The following is a 22,019-nucleotide window of genomic DNA, read 5'->3' as shown; positions in this document are numbered from 1 at the left end:
TGTACCCCAGAACAATAGATTTGTTTGAAGTTGAAGGTCTTCTAAACACCTGTACCCTAGGACAACAGATTTGTTTGAAGTTGAAGGTCTTCTAAACAAAAGGCTATGTTGTTGTCTGCTATCTACTTGGGTTGCTGCTGCTTGAAGTTTAACTTCTATGTGTGCTGAGTGTATTAGCTAATTTGATTCTCTGCTTGGATGTGTGCTTTCCGCTGCTGTGAACTTTGTTGTGATGCCAAGTTGTTTTAGCCAAAAATTTGCCAAAGGGGGAGTTTGTAGATGTTTTTGATTGACTGCATTTTGTGTTAAAACACTAACTGTACTCTAATGTCTTTACTGATGTCATGACATGCTTGAGTAGTATGCTGCAGGATTAGCTAATACATGATTTACTGAATGTCAAACTGTATGTTATGACATTCATCCCTGACAGCAGATACTGAATTATAGGCTAGTTAGTTTTCTGTTATAGTTCAGAATTTATTTCAGGCTGTTTTTCAGCAAATTAACAGCTGAGCAAGAGACCTAGCATATAGCCTAGTGTCTGGATGTCAAACTGAATGTTATGACGTACATTCCTGACAGCATATGCTAAACTGTAGGCTAGTTAGTTTTTCTGTTTTAGTATTTATCTCAGGTTGTTTTTCAAGAATCTAACAGTTGTGCTAAAAACCAGGAAACTAACAGATGTGCTAAATTTAAGAGACCTAACATGTAGCCTATTTGTTAGCACCCTAATGTGTGGAAATTAGGTTAACTTGCTTGACGTTAATTTTAGGAAATTCAAGTACAAGGCCCAAGTGCTTCATTATAAAAGGATGGCAATCCTACTTTCAACAATTCAGGGGTTCGAAGTGTGAAGAAGTAAATACATCATTGTATTTCCTTGCTGTATGTTTTATTGTGTCTTGTATTAGATTTTACGTGTGAGCCAAGCAATTATCACCTAGATGATTGCATTGGACTAGGGTGTTTATTTAGTTGTACTTGTTGTGTCACTCTAAGCTTTTAAGCGTGAGTGCTGTGTTTCTTGATTAAAGCTTTTAAGCACAATCAAGAGTTGTTTGAAGGATAACTTCACCACTGACTTTAAACTTATTAAAGGTTGTAATCACTGTTGTGATTGAGGGGGAGTGAGTAGGAACTCAGGTCTTAGTTTAGATTGAAATTGCACTGGGTAGGTTTTAAGTGATAGGATTAAACAGTTGGCTTAAGTCCTGAATTAATACCTCTTATAGTGGATTTCCTCCCTGGCTTAGTAGCCCCCAGATGTAGGTGTGTTTGTCACCGAACTGGGTTAACAATTCTCTGTGTTACTTACTGTCTTTTACATTTACTTTCTGCATACATTACCTGTCTGCGCAGAATTGGATGTCAAAACATCCTGTGTGACATCGATAGTCTTTTACTAGAATTTCAAAAGGTTCAATTTCATCATATCCCTCGAGATGAAAACCGGATGGCAAATGCTCTTGTAACATTGGCTTCAATGATTATGGTGAAGTTTTGGAATGAAGTTCCCAATTTGACTGTGATGCGTCTTGATAGGTCAGCTCATTTGTTTGCCATTGAAGAGGTCAAAGATGAGAAGCTGTGGTATTTTGATATTAAATGTTTCCTTTAAAGTCAGATTTACCCGTCTGGGGCATATTTGAAAGATAAGAAGACTTTGAAAAGATTAGTTGGCAATTTCTACCTAAATGGTGATGTGCTTTACAAGAGAAACTTCGATATGGTTCTGCTCAGATGTGTAGATAGACACGAAGCAGGCCAATTGATGACTGAAGTCCATGAAGTTTCCTTTGGTACTCATTCCAATGGACATGCTATGGCTAAAAAGATATTGAGAGCAGGTTACTATTGCCTGACAATGGAATCTGACTGTTGCAAGTTTGTGAAGAAATGCCATAAGTGTCAAATTTATGCAGATAAGACTCATGTTCCCTCGACACTGTTGAATGTCATTTCCTCTCCATGGCCTTTCTCCATGAGGGGAATTGATATGATCGGTATGATTGAGCCCAAAGCTTTGAGCGGACATCGTTTCATTCTGGTGGCTATTGACTACTTCACAAAGTGGGTTGAAGCGACATCATATGCGAATGTAACCAAGCAAGTTGTTGTAAGGTTTATCAAGAATCATATTATATGCCGTTATGGTGTGCCAATTAAGATCATTACTAATAATGGATCTAACTTGAACAATAATATGGTGGAAGCTCTTTGCAAAGACTTCAAGATTGCACATCATAATTCTTCTCCCTACAGACCGAAGATGAATGAGGCTGTTGAAGCTGCGAATAAGAACATTAAGAAGATCATTCAGAAAATGGTTGTGACATACAAATATTGGCATGAGCGCTCTTCCATCCGCACTTCAATAGGGGAAACCCCTTTCTCACTTTCTTATGGCATGGAAGTTGTGCTCCTAGTGGAGGTTGAGATCCCATCATTGTGTATCTTGATGGAAGCCAAGTTAACTGATGCTGAATGATGTCAGACTAGATATGATCAACTGAATTTGATTGAAGAGAAGAGATTAGCTGCCATGTGTCATGGTCAGTTATATCAGCAAAGAATGAAGAAAGCTTTTGATAAGAAGGCCAGGCCTCGTGTATTTAGAGAAGGTGACCTTGTGCTCAAGAAGATTTTATCTTTTAAACCAGATGCTAGGGGAAAATGGACTCCTAATTATGAAGGCCCATATGTTGTTAAGAGAGCCTTTTCAGGTATGCTCTGATTCTTACAACTATGGATGGTGAAGAGTTCACTCGTCCTATGAATGCCGATGTAGTCAAGAAATACTTTGCCTAAAAAGAAAAGAAAAACTCGCTAAGTTGAAAACCCGAAAGGGTGGCTTAGGCAAAAAAGAGCGTCTCGATGGATTGAAACCCCGAAAGGGCGATCTAGGCAAAAGTTAGAGACATAAAACAGAAAATTTATAACGATAGATTGAGTACCCCACCTTGGGGAAATTTATGCAAAAATTAGGGATTATGGAAAGTAATTGCATTCGGTTGATCTTCAGTCTTGAAGCCATTCTTGAGCACGTCATTTAGTTCTGATTCGTCATTCTCAAACCAATGCCAAGAACACAATGGATATTGAAGATGGTAGAAGGATTAGTGATCATTGTATTCAATGTAGCCCTTTTTTCCATGTAAATTACCATTTTTCAACTCTTTGTAAAGATCCATGGAGTTTTGTCATTTACAGACTACCATTCTGTTAAATAAAGTTGAGTTTTTTATCCAATTGTTCCTACTCTTATTTATCTTTCAGCCAAATAGAATTAAATTTTATGATGATCACTTTGAAATTGAATTTTAAAAATCAATAAAAATTGTCTTTGTTAAAATAATAAAAACAATTACTTTTAAGGAGCAATTGATTTCCTTTAGGAATATCAATAGCAGTCTGAGAACAGGTAAGTCCTGAAATGCGAAGCATTGTTGGTCTTTCCCAAGCAGTTAGTTCAGTAAGTTGGTTTCCCCAGCCGAGTTTTATAGACGGTTTGCATAGATTCAGTACAGATTTTGTTTCCCCTCAGGTCGCCAACGGAGTTATCCCTGATCCCCGTCAGCACCGATTCTTGAGCAGTATTTTTGATCCTCTACGAGGTTGTCTCCCATTTTATATGATGTTGACCAAAAATTCCCCGCAGGGTTGATGATTCAAAATCCTCAACAGAACCCCTTGCTTTCCCCAGCCATGGTCAAGCCTTTGAGGTGGATGGTTTATGTCCATCCCCAACTCTTTTTCTCTAGTCGATGTCTCCATCCTGTCGAGATTAGTCGAGTGTTGTATCGATGATTCATACCGTTGATATTGTATCCTTCGTGATTATTTTTGTCAGCATAATCATCAATCATATACATATACATATACATATACATTTATAAATTTCATTATTGCCTTTGGTGATTCATTATTTTTTTGATCCTCTATTATGGTGATATCATTTCCCCACGCAGATTTAATGTGTATGTCCTCCCTCAATTGTAGAGTGTCGACCCCTTAAGCAGAAAGAATTTAACCTTTTGTCATTCCCCACTGAGTTATTTCCTCGTGGATGATTATTATTTCAGCTTCCTCCCTAGTCGATTATCTGGATGGAACCACTCCCCTTGAGTTATATCCTCATCGGGTCGAGTCTTTGATTGACCGCTTCTTTCTAGCTTTTACCTAGATCGATGCTTTTGGTCCCCTGAGAGTATATTACCCAGTAACTGGTAATATTCTTCTCAATTTGCGAGTACTTTACTCTTACCCAATACCTAGTAACAGTGATCTACTTTCTCTTGTTTTCCCTAACGGATTCGTTTTACGTTTCCCCAGGTAGTCTATCCTTGATATGTTGATCTTAACCGATAACCGATATTCTTTCCTTTCGATTCTATCCTTGATATGTTCATCTTAACCAGTGACGGATATTCTCTTTGCAATTTTTTACCCAGTAAAAACGTTGTCGTAATCCCTATTTTATTCCTCAGAGGGTTAATCCTTGATATGTTCATCCTAACCGATGACGGGTTTCCTCCTCTTTACGGTCTTCTTCCCAGTAACCGGTAGTTATAAATCCTAATTTCCCTTGCGGAGTCTATCCTTGATATGTTCATCCTAACTGATGACGGATATTCTCTTTTTGGTATTCTATCTAGTAACTGATAGATGTAATTCCTATTTCTCCCCTTGGAGTCTATCTTTGATATGTTCATCCTAACCGATGAAGGATATTCTCTTTTTGGTATTCTATCCAGTAACTGATGGATGTAATTCCAATTTATCACCTTTGAGTTTATCCTTGATATATTCACTTTAACTAGTGACAAATATTCTCTCTTTTCGGTCTTCTGCCCAGTAACAAGTAGTTGTAAATCCTATTTGGCTTTTCCCCAACAAACTATTCTTACCCAGTAACTGGTAATGAATACACCTCATGTTGCCCTCAGCGAGTCATCCTTGATATGTTTACCCTAACCGGTAATGGATAACATACTACTGTTACTCCTGTGTTGAAGTTCATTTCTTCCCCAGTGAGTTTGAGTGCGTATTTCCTTAGTGAAATCGTCGTCCCCTGTTTGGATCGAGTATTTCAGTTTTGTCCTGATTTACCCGTTTCTCCTGCAGATTTTTCCTTTATCCTCGGCTATTTCCTTCCATTTATTTATTTTCATGGAATCCCTCGAGTCCCCCAGCAGTTTTAAGTCGTAGTCTGGCCTACGCAGAACTTTTTATCCCCTAGAGTCTTTGTCTCCCCAGTGAGTTTTCCTTAGGGAATGCATTATGCTCCTGTGGACTTTCAGTCTTTCTAGATTCTTTTCCTTTGTGGCAACATTTTCCCCACAGATATTATTTTTTAACATTTCATTTCATATGCATCATGAGGTCTCTTAGGGACCAAAATTTGTGTCTATGTTGTTATTTAAGTCCATTCTACTGAGTCGATATGAAGATTTTAACCTTCATCTCCTCATTTAGAACGTCCTTAAATAGGGAAAGCTGTAAGACCCCAATTTTGACCCTAAGATCCCTCATGCTATCTCATCATATGCATTAGCATTGGGATCACACTTTGGCATCCTCCTTACCCCTCGTACATTGGATGTGCATTGGGAGAGATCACCAAGCACATTTGATTGTATCATACTTCATTTTTCTTTGTTTACTAACCAAAATACCAAAAATATGTCAATGTATAGTTTGTTGCTTTTGTAGGTAGTGTGTATCCTCACCTATGCTCTATCAAGATCATATGTAGGGTTTGAGACCCTCAATGCAAGGAGCACAATCAAGAATTAGTTTACATTGGCTCTAAGCATCATATATGGATCCCTATGATCTTCACATGTTATTCTGATAAAGAAATCATCAAAAGTTTGGAGTTTGTTTGCCTTGGAAACCCTAATTCATTTGGGTATCTTGTGTAACTTCTTCGACAAGTTTCTTTAACAATTGATCAAATATTTCAAGAGATACTTCATATTACATCATCTTATTCATATATTATCCTCCATGAGTCCCAAATATCAAGAGAATGTCAAGCTATCAAGTTGGTTCATGGTGGTTGACCAGAGAAAGTCAACTGGCCAAAACTGGGGTTCCCTAGACCCTATCTCCTAAAATATTTGTCATATGAAAATTATTACATGATACAAGTTACTAAAAATTACATTCTAAACAACTTTCATGTTGAAGTCTAGAGCTAGTTTTTCTTGGAAGGTCATTTTTTATGGTGAAAGATTTTAGGTCATTTTGTCTGAACCCTAGTTTGGAGGTCAACTTCCCAAGATCATAACTTGCTCAAAGTTTATGATATCAAAGCCATTCAAATTGCATGATCAAGTACAAGATTTCTACTTCAATGTTTATGTTTAGAGGAGGTGAAAATTCAACTTGCAAATGCATGTGCCAAGAAGAAACGTTATAGGTCATTTTGGGCCAATACCATTGAACAAGTGATTTTCCTCAACTTCTAAAATGCATAACTCATTAATTACAAAACCAAATGAGGTCAAATTTATGACCAAATTTAATAGGTTTGAAATATCTACAACTTTTATGAAGAAACGTTTCTCATTTGAAGTCCATAGAAAAAGTTATTCAAGGTGGAAGAAGTGAACATTTGACTTGGGACTTAGAAAGTTTTCAAATTTGTTTGATTTCCCAAACTTCCACCTCAAAATTCATCATGATCCAAGCTTCAAATGAAAACTGTTCAATGTGAAAGTTGTTCCCCTTGATCTCACCTTTCTAAAAAGTCCAAGATCATCTCATTTGGATCAAAATTGAGGGACATGCGTATGGCTCCATTGTGGGAAGTGTTTTGGAAAGTTTTGAACTCAAATGATCATTCTTCTTTGCATGCTTCCACATGATGAATTTAGTACACTTTGCACACGAATTGGAAGTGGATTACATCATTCCTTAGGCCCAAACCATTTCTCATGCACCCATGCAACAAGGTTTCCAAATTTGGCCAAAATTCAGGTGGTGCAAAAATCAAATGCATTATATATTTAAACAAGCTCAAGGCTTCAGAATCAATATGAACACCTTGCCCAAGCTTTGCTAGACTGATTCAAACCCTCATTTCCATAGAATTTCTGAAGATTTCTCTTGAAATCGAGCTTGAACTTCATCTTCTGTTTCGAAGTTCAAACTCCAGAAATTCACTTCCTTTTTCATCTCGATTGGCTTCTGTAAGCAAGAGGAAGAGAAAGCAATAAAATCCAGATCAAGATCAAGTGGAATTGGATCAACTCGAAGGTGATTTTTCAGAAACTTCATCTCTTCGATTCTCTCTCAATTCTTCACCATTCTTTGTGATTTTTGGTTGTCTGAAGTCCTATCAATGTAGGAAAGAAGATTGAGTTGCTTTGAGGTCAAATCGAAGCAACTCAGTTCATGATCCTCAAAATTCAAATCCTTGTATCTTTTTATATACTTGGAATTGGAGAAAATTGACGCCAGATTCAGGCTCCTGAGCATTTTTCCTTCAAATTAGTGTATTCACTTTTCATTTTTCATAAGGTTTTGGTTGGACCATTCTGGTTGTCCTCATTAGAGAAGATGACCGGAGCTAGGGCTCCGGTGGTGCGCTTGATCAATCAAGACCATCTGATCCATTTGAAATGTTTTAGTCTCACGTGTCCAAACTGACTACCTTGCCTGTTGCGCGTTTGACTAGTGACCATGTGGAATGCGCGCTCTTGGTCATTTGACCAGCCACCTCAATTAATGAGGGAGTTCAGATGACCCTTGTTTTTTTAATTTTCTGTTTTTTCATTTAATCCTTTTATTTTGATTAATTCATATTAATTTCATTTTTAATCCAAAAAATATGGGACTTTCACCAAAAAATTTCAAATATTTTCCTCTTTCATTTTCTGAATTAAAATTATTTTTTGGATTAATTTTGATATTTTTCATGATTTAATTGTTTTTTGCATATTTTTAATTGATTAAAAATACTTCTGACTTTTCAAAAATTATGAAATTTTTTATCTAAGGTCCTTTGACCTTGTTTGACCTGGGATAAATCTCTTGGCTATTTATTTGGTGTTTTGAAGAGGTTTTAGGTTTTTGATAAAACATAATTCAATTTAAATGCATTTTTATTTGATTTTTAATTGATTAATTGTGTAGAAATTATGTTGAGCCATTTTTATTGGCTTGTGAAGTTTGACTATGTGTTTGGGCCTTGGTCAAGGTTGATTTGACTTTTGTTGGATTAAAATCATTGGATTTAGGGGATTGATGAAATGTACATTTCGTCTCCCAAAATGAATGAGTGATTTTAATTTGATAAAATTCCTCCCATGACCAATTTGTGTTTCTATCATCTCCTCTCCCTCTTCATCTTCAATCCCATTGGTTCATCAATAACTTTGTGTTAGATGAACCAATAAAAGTATGGATGAGATTAGGTTCATCCTTTGATCATTTTATTTTTGTGTGTGGTATGTTTAAGGAGTATAGTTCATTATACCATATCTCTAACATGCATTAACAACAAGAAATTTATTGCCCGACCTCAGATAGTTGTGACTTCTACATAAGTCCAATTATGATTGCTTAACATAGCGCTAAATTTTGACCCAAAGGCATAACATTCTAGTAAGTGAGATTGTAAGTCTCCCCCTTTCATGGTATTGTGTGGAAACGTGGCCTTTTTTTCTTCCTTTGGAAGATGTCTTAGTTCAAGGATCTATGCTTGTGAATAAAGGGTTGAGTGTTCTCCAAAGAATGACTTAATCAATTGAAAAGTAAAACATCACTAACATCTCATCAACTAACATTTGACTAACCTTTATTAATCTTGCTTTTAATTTCAAGTCATTTACTTTATGCCATTTACCATTTCATTTGCAATTTACATATCATTTAACTTGTTTATGTTTATGCCATTTTTCACTTTGCTCACTTGATTCGTATATTGTGATTGTATATATTTGTTTGTATATTTTGTTTGTGTTTGTGGTCTTAGGACCTTAAGATACTTAATAAACAACAAAACCCTAAAAAAATGTTTGTGTGGACTGTTGGATTTGATCTGAGCTTTGGACTTAGAATTAGGCAACATTCCCTATGCAAAAGGACTTGGCCAATACCAACATTTCTGAGACCAAGTTATTGTGATTTGAGCTTTCATCTGATGCAAGTATTGGGATCCACATGAGTTCATCTGCTACATGGTCTTAATGCAAATGTTACTTTGGACTTGTGTCTAATGTATTATACTGAGCCAATCAAGGAGTATGTCATCTTATACATTGGAAGATTAAGAAGAAGACTGTGAAGTTGCTTGCTTGGTGTCATACCCCAATTTTGTCCGGATAGTTCAAAAAACTTTTGTTAAGCATTCACAATCGGAGAGAATGGTATATAAACTTAAAAGTTAGGGATCTTTACTTGATCCAAGCTTCACAAACCCTAATCATGTCTAACATTCACAATGTGGCCTACTAAACCTTAATCTTACACGGTTCTTCATTGTTCATAGTGCTTGGTTTCGTCTGCTTGATCAAAAGTTCACTCAACATTCATTTGTTCATAACTTTTGGTTCTAGTCTAAGCTCGTGGTTCCAATGGATTTAATCCTCTATGGTGTAAGAACAAATTTGGTTCTACAATATATCTCTAAGATTTTGATGATAACAAGGATGAAACAAAAATGGTACTATAACGAGATTTTTACTTAGTGTGTAGGACTCTAACCATTTATGTATGACTTTGGCCATACATTAGATATAAAATATTCGATGATCAGATGCCACTCAGAAAGGATGCGTCCAGAAGGTTCTGATTCTGATCAACGCAGATACCAGCGCAACATTAAGAAGTCAGAAGGTCCGATAAAAGACTACTAAATCCAGACTCTGATACTAAAGAAGTCTAGAGCATTGAGAAACTCTGATTAGATCATACATAATCATCCTCTGAAGACAAACTCAGATATATCAAGACTCTGACATAGACTCACCAGTTCAGAACGCGTAACCGAAAAGAAACTTAATATGGAAATAAAGTATTTCAAGAAGGGAATAATGAGGCGTGCAAAACTGTTTTAGAAAGAAACAATGAGATTAATGAAATTAATCATTCTTCAATGACCAAGATTCTATCTTCACTCCAACGATCCTTCACAATGACTATATAAAGAACAGAATACTTCACAAGAGAATACACCTGAGACACACAAGAAATCTCATTCATCCTCTCTCATTTTCACGAGCTGCTGTTCTTAAGTGAAAAGCTATTGCTCTTATAATTCTGTAATATTTGATTTTTGTTAGAAGCACTTTACATTACAATTTACTCTTGGTTAAACTACTTCTTCAAGTGACTCTGCGTAGTCTGAATACTTGAGAGGGCTGAGAGATTATTCTCTTAGACATTTGGTTGTGTAATCTTTCAAGATTAGTGGATTAAGTCCTTTTTGAAGGCAAAATCACCTATGCCGAGTGGACTGGAGTAGCTTTGAATTTCAAGCGAACCACTATAAAACTCTGTGTCATTTCCCTTTTATTTTGTGTGTGTTTGATTTCTAAAAAAGTTTTTATTGCCAAAACAATTCAAACCCCCTTTCTTGTTTTTCTCAACCTTCAATTGGTATCAGAGCTTCGGCTTTGTTATTGATTTTCTAATCTAACACTTAACAGTGTAGAGAGATCCATCGTGAGAAAAACTATGGCCAACACCAATGAAAGAGATAGTTACAATGCTAAACCTCCAATCTTTGATGGAGAAAATTTTGATTATTGGAAAGACAGAATTGAAAGTTTCTTTCTGGGGTACGACGCTGATCTATGGAATATTGTCACAATTGCTACACACCACCTGTGACAGACGCTGGCGTTGCTATTCCCAGAAGCAGAATGTCATATGATCAGAAGCATGAATTCAAAAACCATCACAAATCCTGAACGATACTACTCAATGCTATTTCCTACAATGAATATAAAAAGATCACCAACAGGGGAACAACTAAAGAAACACTTGACTCCCTGAGGATGACTCACGAAGGAAATTCTCAAGTCAAAGAAACAAAGGCTCTGGCTCTAATCTAGAAATATGAAGCCTTCAAAATGGAGGATGATGAAGCTGTAGAGGTAATGTTTTCTAGATTTTAAACTTTAATTGCAGGACTCAAAGTGCTAGATAAAGGATATACAACTGCGGATCATGTCAAAAAGATTGTTAGAAGCTTGCCAAAGAAATGGAGACCCATTGTCATAACTTTAAAGTTATCAAAAGATCTGAAAAATATCAGCCTTGAGGAACTTGTCAGTTCACTCAGAAGCCACGATATAGAATTGGAGAAAGATGAACCTTAAAAGAAGATCAAGTCTGTAGCACTAAAGTCCAGATTCGAAAGACGCAAACCAGATAGAAACAAAGCCTTCCAGGCTGAAGAAGAAGACAATGATGACTCTGAGAAGGAAGACTCTGACGACGACGAAGAATTATCCCTTTTAACCAGAAGAGTAAAACAACTCTGGAGAAAAGGAATAATAACTTCAGAAGACCAAGACCCAAGGGGGATCGATCAGAACCAACTTTCAGAGGCAAGTCAAACAAAGATATAACATGCTATGAATGTAAGGAAACATGTCATTACAGAAATGAATGTACCAAGTTGAAGAAAGAAAGCTCTAGAAGAGAAAATTTCAAGAAAAGTTCATTCAAAACTAAAAAGGGACTGATAGCCACCTGGGACGACAGTGGACCTGATTCCTCAGAATCAGACTCTGAAGAACAGGAAAATGTTGCACTCATGGCTACCATCTCCAGAAATACATCAGATGGAGAATCTGAATCTGGAGAGGTATTTTCTGATCTTTCTCGCTCTGACCTTGAATCATGCCTTTCTGAAACTCTAAACTCATATCAGAAACTTAAACAAAAATTTAAAGCTAGCTGTAAAAGAGGTTCTTGAAGAAAATATCGAAGAATGTGGTAAACTTGAGATGATAGTTTCAAAAATAAAAGATGAAAACCAAACTTTGATATTAGAAAGAGACTCCACAAATAAACAATGTTTAAAACTTGAAGAAGCGTCATCTCAAGCTCCACAAACTTCAAACACAGTAATTTATGAATATGAAAAATCGTTTCAAAAGTTTCTGAAAAATGGGATAGAGAGAAGCAGAATGGGGGTTTGAATTGTTTTGGCAATAAAGTATATGTTCTAAAGCCTGGAACTTAAAGATGTTGGCTTCGTAGGTTTATGAGGAAATCAGAAAGGAAGGATCAGAGGCTCCGGAACTATTGGTAATGGAACTCTTCCCTCTATATCTGATGTTCTCTATGTAGAAGGATTAATGCATAACCTGTTATCAATAAGTCAATGAAGTGATAACGGCTATGATGTAATCTTCAATCAAAAAACATGTAAAGCAATTAATCAGAACAATGGAACAGTCCTATTCACTGGCAAGAGAAAAAACAATATTTATAAAATAAATCTTTCAGACTTAAAAGAACAAAATGTAAAATATCTGATGTCTGTTCATGAAGAGCAATGGGTATCGCATAGACGCTTGGGCCACATTAGCATGGGAAAATTCTCTCAGCTAAATAAACTCGAGTTAGTCAGAGGTCTACCCAAGCTGAAGTTTTCTTCAGATGCTCTATATGAAGCATGTCAGAAAGGGAAATTTTCCAAAACATCTTTTAAAAAGAAAAATATTGTTTCCACCTCTAAGCCTCAGGAATTTCTTCACATTGATCTGTTTGGACCTGTTAAAACAGCATCAGTCAATGGAAATAAATATGGACTAGTTATTATTGATGATTTTAGTCGATGGACATGGGTTAAATTCCTAAAGCACAATAGTGAATCTCACTTTGTATTCACTAGCTTCTGTTCCAAAGTGCAAAATGAATTTGACTCCAAAATCATCAGAGTCAGAAGTGATAATGGTGGAGAATTTGAAAATAAATTTTTTCAAGAACTATTCGATTCTAATGAAATATCCCATGATTTCTCCTGTCCTAGAACTCCACAACAAAATGGAGTTGTAGAAAGGAAGAATAGGACACTCCACGAGATGGCCAGAACCATGATCAATGAAACAAATATGGATAAGCACTTTTGGGCTGAAGCAGTAAATACAACGCGTTATATTCATAAATAGAATCTCTATAAGACCTATTCTGGAGAAGACTCCCTATGAACTATGTATTGGAATAAAACCCAACATTTCTTATTTTCATCCTTTTCGATGCTCTTGCTTTATTCTGAATACTAAAGAACATCTAAACAAGTTTGATTCAAAAGAACAAAAAGGTATTGTGTTAGGATACTCAGAACTCTCTAAATGCTATAGAGTATACAACACAGAAACCAAAATTGGGAAGAGTCAATTCATGTTAGATTTGATGATAAGCTTGACCCTGAAAAGTCAAACCTAGTTGAGAAACTTGCAGATCTGGAGATTACTCTTGCAGGTTCTGATGAAAATACCAAAGCACCAGAAGTATCTGATAGACAAAGTCCAGATGCAACTAAAGCTTCAACTATCCATAAGAAATCAAGAAGTCTCCGCCAACATCTCTGAAGATTTGATTCTGGGAAACAAGGATGAACCAGTCCGAACTAGGTCAACATTGAAGGTACCTGAAGAAATCCCTCTAGGACTAGTATCTCTGATTGAGCCTATTTCCTGTGATGAGGCACTTCAAGACAACAACTGGGTTCTAGCTATGAAAGAAGAGCTAGATAAATTCTCAAAGAATGACGTCTGGGATCTTGTTCCAAAGCCTAAAGGTACTCACATTATTGGAACCAGATGGGTGTTCAGAAACAAACTGAATGAAAAAGGAGAAGTTGTCAGAAATAAAGCTCGACTGGTGGCACAAGGGTACAATCAACAAGAAGGCATTAACTACAACGAAGCCTTTTCCCCAATCGCTAGGTTAGAATCTATTCGCTTACTTGTTTCATTTGTTGTAAATCACTCAATCAAACTATATCAAATGGATGTCAAGAGTGCATTTCTTAATGGTTCTATATCAGAAGAAGTGTATGTCAATTAACCTCCAGGTTTTGAAAACTTCAGTTGTCCAGAACATGTTTTTAAACTTAAGAAATCATTATACGGTTTAAAACAAGCTCCTAGAGCTTGGTATGAAAGACTAAGCAATTTTCTTCTGGAACATGACTTTATTAGAGGAAAATTTGACTCTACACTCTTCTATAAAAACATTAGGAATGACCTCATGATATGCCAGATATGTGTTGATGACATTATTTTTGGTTCAGCTAATCCTTCTGTATGTCAAGAATTCTCTGAGCTAATGCAGGCAGAATTTGAAATGACCTTAATGCAAGAAATAAAGTACTTTCTAGGAATTCAAATCAATCAAGCTTCAGAAGCTACCTACGCTCATCAAAGTAAATACATAAAAGACATTCTGAAGAAATTCGAAATGGCGGAATGCAAACCTGCTAAGACACCTACGCATTCAACCTGCATTCTGGAAAAAGAAGAAGTTAGCCAGAATGTTCGTCAGAAGCTCTATCGTGGTATGATAGGCTCTCTTCTCTATTTGACTGCTACACGTCTTGATATTTTGTTTAGTGTATGTCTCTGTGCCAGATTCCAATCAGATCCTAGAAAATCTCATTTAACAGTTGTTAAAAGAATACTCAGGTATCTGAAAGAAACCCCTAACATGGGCCTGATGTATGAGAAAACATCAGAGTATAGACTTTCTGGTTATTGTGATGCAGATTACGCAGGGGACAGAATGGAACATAAAAGTACATCTGGGAATTGTCAGTTCTTGGGAAAGAATTTGATATCCTGGGCCAGCAAAAGGCAATCAACCATAGCTCTGTCCACAACAGAAGCAGAATATATTTCAGCATCACTATGCACTACTCAGATGCTCTGGATGAAGAATCAACTAGAAGATCTTCAAATTTTTCAGAGTAACATCCCTATCTTCTGTGACAATACTGCCGCCATCTGTTTAAGTAAGAATCCTATTTTTCATTCCAGAGCTAAGCACATAGAAATAAAACATCATTTCATTAGAGACTATGTTCAGAAAGGGGTAATAACATTAAAATTTATTGATACAGACCATCAATGGGCTGATATCTTTACCAAACCCCTGGCTGAAGATAAATTCTCTTTTATCTTGAAAAATCTTAACGCCCAAAATTGTTTAGAATGAAATGTGCCTCTAAAATAGCAAAATAAGACTCTGAAGTAAACACCTGGACTCTGTATCTAACTCTGATGCTACTACCAGTTAGAAGTCATCTGAGTTAGATATCTCCAGGATCCAACCGTTTGGTATTCCTGAAGATCAGATAAAGTAACATGTGGTACATCTTGCGCCTGACCTTGGAACTTCTAGACAGTTGTCTAGCAGTAATCAAGAAACAGATTCTTGATATCTCCTCGAGCAGTGTGCTGATTTGGGGATTAGACTTTCATCATGGGCTGTAATCATTCTTATCTAAACGTGCTTACTTGGTTAACGTGCTGCATTCAATTTCCTATCTGTTAAACTCAACTTTCTATTGTTGTTTTGCATGCACCCTAAATATGTATATATTCATTTAATAAACTACACTTGCACACTTTCACACTCACGACCTCACAAAACCCTCTCTCTCAGTTCTTCATCTCCTTCAAAGGATTTATGCAGTCTTCATCAAGTTCCTCAACATTCATCATCATCTTCAAATGTTCTTCATGCATTCTCAGCAACAATCAGTTTACAACTTCTCCCAACAGACGAACTCAACAGAGCAAGCACTCAGTTCTAGCCAACAAACTACTGCAACCACCGGCGTCGTCTCAACTCCAATCTACAGGGAACCCCACATCCTTGATCGTGATCCCCACATCCATCTAGCAACTCCCTTTGATAAGCTTGAAGTACATTGTCTCCTATATTCTAGGAGTCAAGATAGTCATCACTGAAAAATCAATTGCTTCTCTTCTGAACATGGAGAAGACAGGAGGAAGACGCATCCATAACATAAACCCTAGGGAAAAGTACTTATCCCAGGAAATAAACCCTACCATCTTCCAACAGAGTGCTGAAGGGAAGCATTCCAAGAACAAGGAACTACATCAGAACCTCTGGGTCTGGCTGAAGATCATCTTAGGCACCATCCATCATCGTCCTGCTTCAAACTTTTCTAACTACATCAACACAGATCAGAAGTGCATCTTGTACTGCATTCACAAGGGTCTGAAACTCTTTCTACCTGCACTCCTCTTCAAGTACCTCATAGATTTAGTAAAATACACCAGAAACAACATGAAGACAAGGAACTACATTCCTCTAGGGAGACTGATATTTGATGTATTGATCGAGAGTGGCCTCGTGGATGTCGCATCCGCAAAAAACAAACGGCGGGCAAAAACAAAACAAACAGAACCGCCACCGTGCGTTATTTATCCCAAAGAGGGAAAGGAAACGCTCGAAGTAAACCTGGAAAAGACATGGTCTCGTGACCAAAGAGAGATGGGATCGGGAGTCGGTTACGCAAGGGGAAGGTATTAGCACCCCTCACGTCCGTCGTACTCGACGGGATCCACGCTCAAAAGAATAGAAGAAAGGTGGCTAAAACTACTCAAAAGAATGCACACACACACTGGAATAAGATACAGGTGGGAGAAGAGGGGAACGGGCTCGCTAGGATATCGCATCCTATGCCTACGTATCTCATCTGGAATGAGAATCAGAGCTACCGTAGTTCGGCTCACGCACGCCAAACAAAACCCACACAGGAAACCGACTGCCAATCGCTGGACTTACGTCAGACTCCACACAAACAGGAAAACATGGAAACCAAATGCCAATCACTGGACTTACATCAGACTCCGAACCAACAAACACACACAGGAAACCAACTGCCAATCGCTGGACTTACGTCAGACTCCAAACGCACACACAAGAGGTTAACCGGACGCTGAGTCGTCAAAAGCAACAAAAAAAGTTGAACAAACAAACCAACAGGGAGTCTGGTACTCGAGCCTGCTAGCTGTCAAGCAAACACACACAAAAAGAAAAAGGGTGCCCGGAGAGATCTCGTACGATCTCCTGCCTACGTACCTCATCTGGTATGAGGATCAGGGCAACGTAGTTCCCCTTAACAGGGGAGAAACTTTCTCCTAACGAGAGACTGGGAAATGACAAACTAGAAGGGAGACTGACTTGAGCCTAATAGTTATCATGCAATCCACAATGGTCCTAGGTTGAGGTTTCTATCTGACTTGCACAGGCAGCAAGCTATCCTAAACAGCACAAGCAAAGTCATACAAACACAAGAGCAAGCACACACACTATATACAAACAGATGGGCTCACACAAGGTTAAGCTTTAGTCGAGGGGTCATGTCAACCTCGACAAACAAGCCACTATAACAGGGTGATGTTAGCTCTTAACCCTAACATTGAGAGTTAGGGTGAAGCTGATGAAATGGGAAGTGAGGGTAAGACCTCAAAGCTCTTATCCCTGGCCTGGGAGAGCTTCAGACAAATGAAAGTGGGAGTTCAGAAAGTTGGAACTCTTCTCTACATATGACTGACACAAGTAAGATCTTGGGTTAATATCCACAATGCGTCAACACATGGTATGTGAGCAAAGTGGATGACACACTGAATAGCAGGAGATGGATTGCACATCTCTTTTATCTGCCAATTGCCTCATAAGAGGACTTTCCCTGCTTGGCACAAAGATAAACATTCACAAGCATTGCCTCTTAAGGAGGGCTTCGGACAGGTGCCTGCCCACATAACAGGACAGGTCTTCCAGACTACATGAAGTCAGAGAAGTTATACCTCAATGGTTAAGCAACCACGCAAAAGCAAGTTCAAAGAACTTAAGCAACTTATGTACCTGTTGAAACATCAAACAAATCAGTTCAACTGTACAAACAGACAGACAATCATGAATATCAAACAGTCAAACCCAATGAGCAAAGGCATAAGCCAACAAGTCAAACTCAAATGAGTTAACAACCCTACAAAACACACAAGGTTAGTAGTCATAAGTAAACATCAAAGGCTCAAGTGATAGAGCACCAACAACTATGGAACTTGAATGCTCCACCTGAAATCAAAGCTCAAACATAAGCAACTAACCACTAGGTCAAAGCCTAGGGTCAAAGATGGAGAAAAAATCCAAAACAAAACATGAAATTTAACATGAATCATCCTCATTCAATCAAGAACACAATCCAAAAGGCCCCATCTCATTACCATTAACCAAAACCATTTCATGAACCAAACATAGCAAGGTATGCAAGTTATGATCACATTGAGACACCAGAATGAACAAATGCAGATTAATTCAAAAATGATTCAATTAATCTTGGAAAAAATCATGGATAAACAGGACAAACAACATGATTATCACATAAAAAATCAAGGCAATTGGGCAACATTAGGCATGGTAATCAAATTGCATAAGTCAAGGTAAGCACAATCAAGCACATATGTGACACAACTTGGCACACCAACTTAGAACAAGCCTAAAACAGAAATGAAACATGGTAAAAACCTCAAACCAAAGCCAAAACAACATTCAACATGTCTGGAATTAGTGTGCAAAATTTCACATCCATTGGATAAAGAACAAGCATTTCACAAACAATTTAAGATCAAGGCAATTCAAAAGCTCTCATATGACTATCCAGAATGAAAAATCTCAATGGAATCAGAAATCAATCCAAAAATTCCACCAAATATCATGAGCATTCACAACATCCATATCAAGCATCATACAAAAAATCAGGACATTTGGAGATCATTTGGCATGGAAAATTCATCCCTCAAGTTGAATATCACAAGGTGTGACACAAATTGTCACACCTAACTTAGAAAAATCATAAAACAGAAATGACACATGATAAAAATTCAAACTCAACACCAAAATTTCAAGTCATGAGTCTACTTTCAACATGTAAAATTTCATGATCATTGGATTAAAATTGAGCATTTCACAAATGAAGAAACAAGGCAATGTCAAGATATGATACATGTAGACAAACCCTAGCACCAAATATTTTCCAGCCATGCACAATTTACAAAATAATACTCATAAAAAACTAGAGGGGAAATGTGACACAATGCAAAAATCCTGGTATTTTTTGGATAAAAACTCAATTAGTTATGAATTTTTAAAGGTTGGAAATAAAATGAAATGGAAACGAAAGAAACAAATGAATTAATTGAAATATTATTTAATTAATTTGAATAATTCCTTTTGGCGCCAGGGTGCTACGCACCGTTTCACTTAAGTTTGGCCAGAACCAATCAGAGCGCTGCATGAGCGCTTCATGCAACCAATGAAAATAAACCTAGTGAAACAGCTAAGGAAACGGATTGGAATCAAAAAAACCGTGGCCAAAAGTTCTGGAAATCATCTTCATCGTGTTCATCATGTGAACAGTGGAACATTCAAACATGCCAAGAACAAATTCTCCAGAAATGGAAATTGAACACATCAACATGAAGATCCTTTATCATAGATCACGAATCAAGCATTGATTAAGCATGGATCATCATAAACAATTGGAATCGAGCAATTCAAGTTTTAACCATGGAACTTTAAATCAACCTAACTCGATGAATATGGCATGGAATTTAATGATTCGAAGCTCAGAATGATCACAACAACAAGATCTACAACATTCACACAAGAATTTTAAGAAATAAGGAAATCGAATTCGTGACCTCTTGAAGAGAAGCTTTGGAATTTGCTTGATTCAGGTTGTGCAAAGCTCCAATGATCCTCTATAATGCTCATGCAAGTGAATGGAAGAGAAATTAAAGCTCTATTGCACATGATTCAACAGAATTTTTGAGTTGCCATGGATGAGTTTAAGCTTCAAGCTGCTCCAATCATGCACGAATTCATGTGATTCTTCCTTCAAACTTGCTCACAAATGCTACCAGATGATGAATTGATCAAGAAAAGTGCAGAATGTTTGAAAAAATTTGAAGAAATTGTGAGAGAAATTTTTTGGAGTTTTTGGTGATTCTAGATCTAAGATAGGGAAATGTGAAAAACAGTTAGAGATTTGCTATTTATATGCTATGCTAAACATGCTTAATTAACCTAAACCAAATGCTAATGAAAATGGATTAAGTTTGGAGGTGTTTTTCAAAATTGAGCTTTCACCCTTATGCATGGAAATGCATGGTGAACAGTACGAATTTGGATTGAATTTCTCTTTAAAAACTGTTTTGGAGTCAATGGTGATGGTCACATGTTCAAATGATGCACAAATTTTAAATTCCATTTTCCCCTCCAAAAATCAAGTGAATTTCCAAATATTTATGTGAATGTAATGCATGCCATGTAATGCAAAATTTGGAAACTAAAGGTTAAAACAAGAACAGTGCAAAAAGAGCCACTTGAATTGGACTTTTGGTTGAGAAGTTATGCTCATTTGAAGTTCAATGCACCCTTTGTCAAGTTTTTATCATATCTCCTTAACCACACATGAGAAATTGATGATCTTGGACTTTTTGGAAATGGGAGAGAAAGATCTACAACCTTCATGTTAAACAAAATTTCATTTGAAGCTTTCTTGATGATGTAATCTTGAGTTTAAAACCTTTCCATTTTTGGCAAATTCAAATTACAAGTCACTTTCTATTTTTGGAAAGTTTTGTCCTGACTTTATTTTCTTCAAAGTTGATGTTTGAAATGTAAAATGAGACTTGTTTGAACATGAATGAAGTATTTCTAATCACTTCCCACCTCCAAATCCAACAGTTGACTTGTGGTTGACTTTTGCAGTTGATAGATGACTTGATCTTGCACAGAGGATCTTGAACCTCAACCACTTGATGAAATAACTCCAAAATGAAACCCTAGCTTATACAAGCTAAATCAAATCATATGATGATCTCTATCTCAATAAAAACCTCATCTCCTTGAAAAACCCTGTTTGGCCTAATTCAACTGATTAGGGTTGACCAGAGGTCAAAACCCTAATCCCAAGGAATCTGATCAGGAATAATGAACCATGATGATGATGGTGTACCACTTCAACCAAGATAATACCCAATCTCCTTGAGGAACCAAGAACCTAATTGAAGCACAAACCTCAGATGATTGGTGATCAATTCATGAAACCCTCAAGCTTGCATCTCTTAACCTCTTCATCTTCTGAGAAAGACTTAGGAGGATGACTTGTTTATTGTTTCCACATGATATGCAATATGCAATGACTAATGCCCTAAAAATGAGATGCAATATGATAAGCTAGTCCCAAGAGAGGAGGGCAAATTTTGAGGTGTTACAGTGGACCATCTGATTCAGCTCAGACTCATGGAAGATGTCACCATTGACACTGGAAGACCTCTGAATACTCGGAATCTGAAGAGCATCGGAATCATTGATCAAGTCAGAGCCAAACCAACACTTGATACCTCCTCGGAAGCACTCAAAGATCAGAGGGAGATTCCCAATGGACTCTACCTGTTCTCCAAGATTGACCTTCTAGAGGTAATAGCTACTATCTAGAGGACCTTGCCAAGCAAGGGGTGGATATCTCTGAATTCTCAGTGGACTGGATACCTGAGCATCCACCAAACTCCATGAAGAGGATGCGAGAGCCCTCTGAGAAGTCCAAGAAGGCGGAGAAAGCTAAGCTGGGAGAATCCTCTGGATCAAGATCCCCTGTACCTCTGGTTGGCTCTCCAGGTAAGTCTGTATCTCTCCCTCCCTCTGTCAAAATTAAACCAATTGCTTCTTCTCTTTCCCAAACAACCCCCATATACACCTCAACTGAAACTCCTCCCTCAACCACCAGATCTTCTAACCCACCATCTCTAAAATTCAACCTCTCCACCACAACATTACCAGTTTTAGAAGCAAAAATGTTGAATGAAACCACCTCACCATCATCATCACCATCTCCTGAATCCCCACCTTACTAGGAACTCTCCTCTGATACTGAACCATCTGACCCCCAATACCCCACTCTGGCTCAACTCCAAGCCCGTGCTCTGGCCTCTCAAAAGCCATCA

At 37.3% G+C, this 22,019-nt stretch overlaps 1 protein-coding gene across 1 annotated transcript in view; it reads left to right on the top strand.

The window, feature by feature from the left end:
• The window catches only part of LOC127136020 (uncharacterized), a 73,748-nt gene extending 52,235 nt beyond the window's left edge, over positions 1-21,513 (top strand). The window contains exon 4 of the mRNA XM_051062627.1: positions 21,310-21,513. Coding sequence (XP_050918584.1) covers positions 21,310-21,513 — 204 coding nt within the window. The remainder of the gene's footprint in view (positions 1-21,309) is intronic.
• The last annotated feature ends 506 nt before the right edge of the window (positions 21,514-22,019 follow it).

The sequence above is a fragment of the Lathyrus oleraceus genome, chromosome 4, assembly GCF_024323335.1.
Source record: "Lathyrus oleraceus cultivar Zhongwan6 chromosome 4, CAAS_Psat_ZW6_1.0, whole genome shotgun sequence".
Taxonomy (NCBI): Eukaryota; Viridiplantae; Streptophyta; class Magnoliopsida; order Fabales; family Fabaceae; genus Lathyrus; species Lathyrus oleraceus.
The sequence above is the reverse complement of the archived record's forward strand: the minus strand, read 5'-3'. Positions and strand labels throughout refer to the sequence as shown.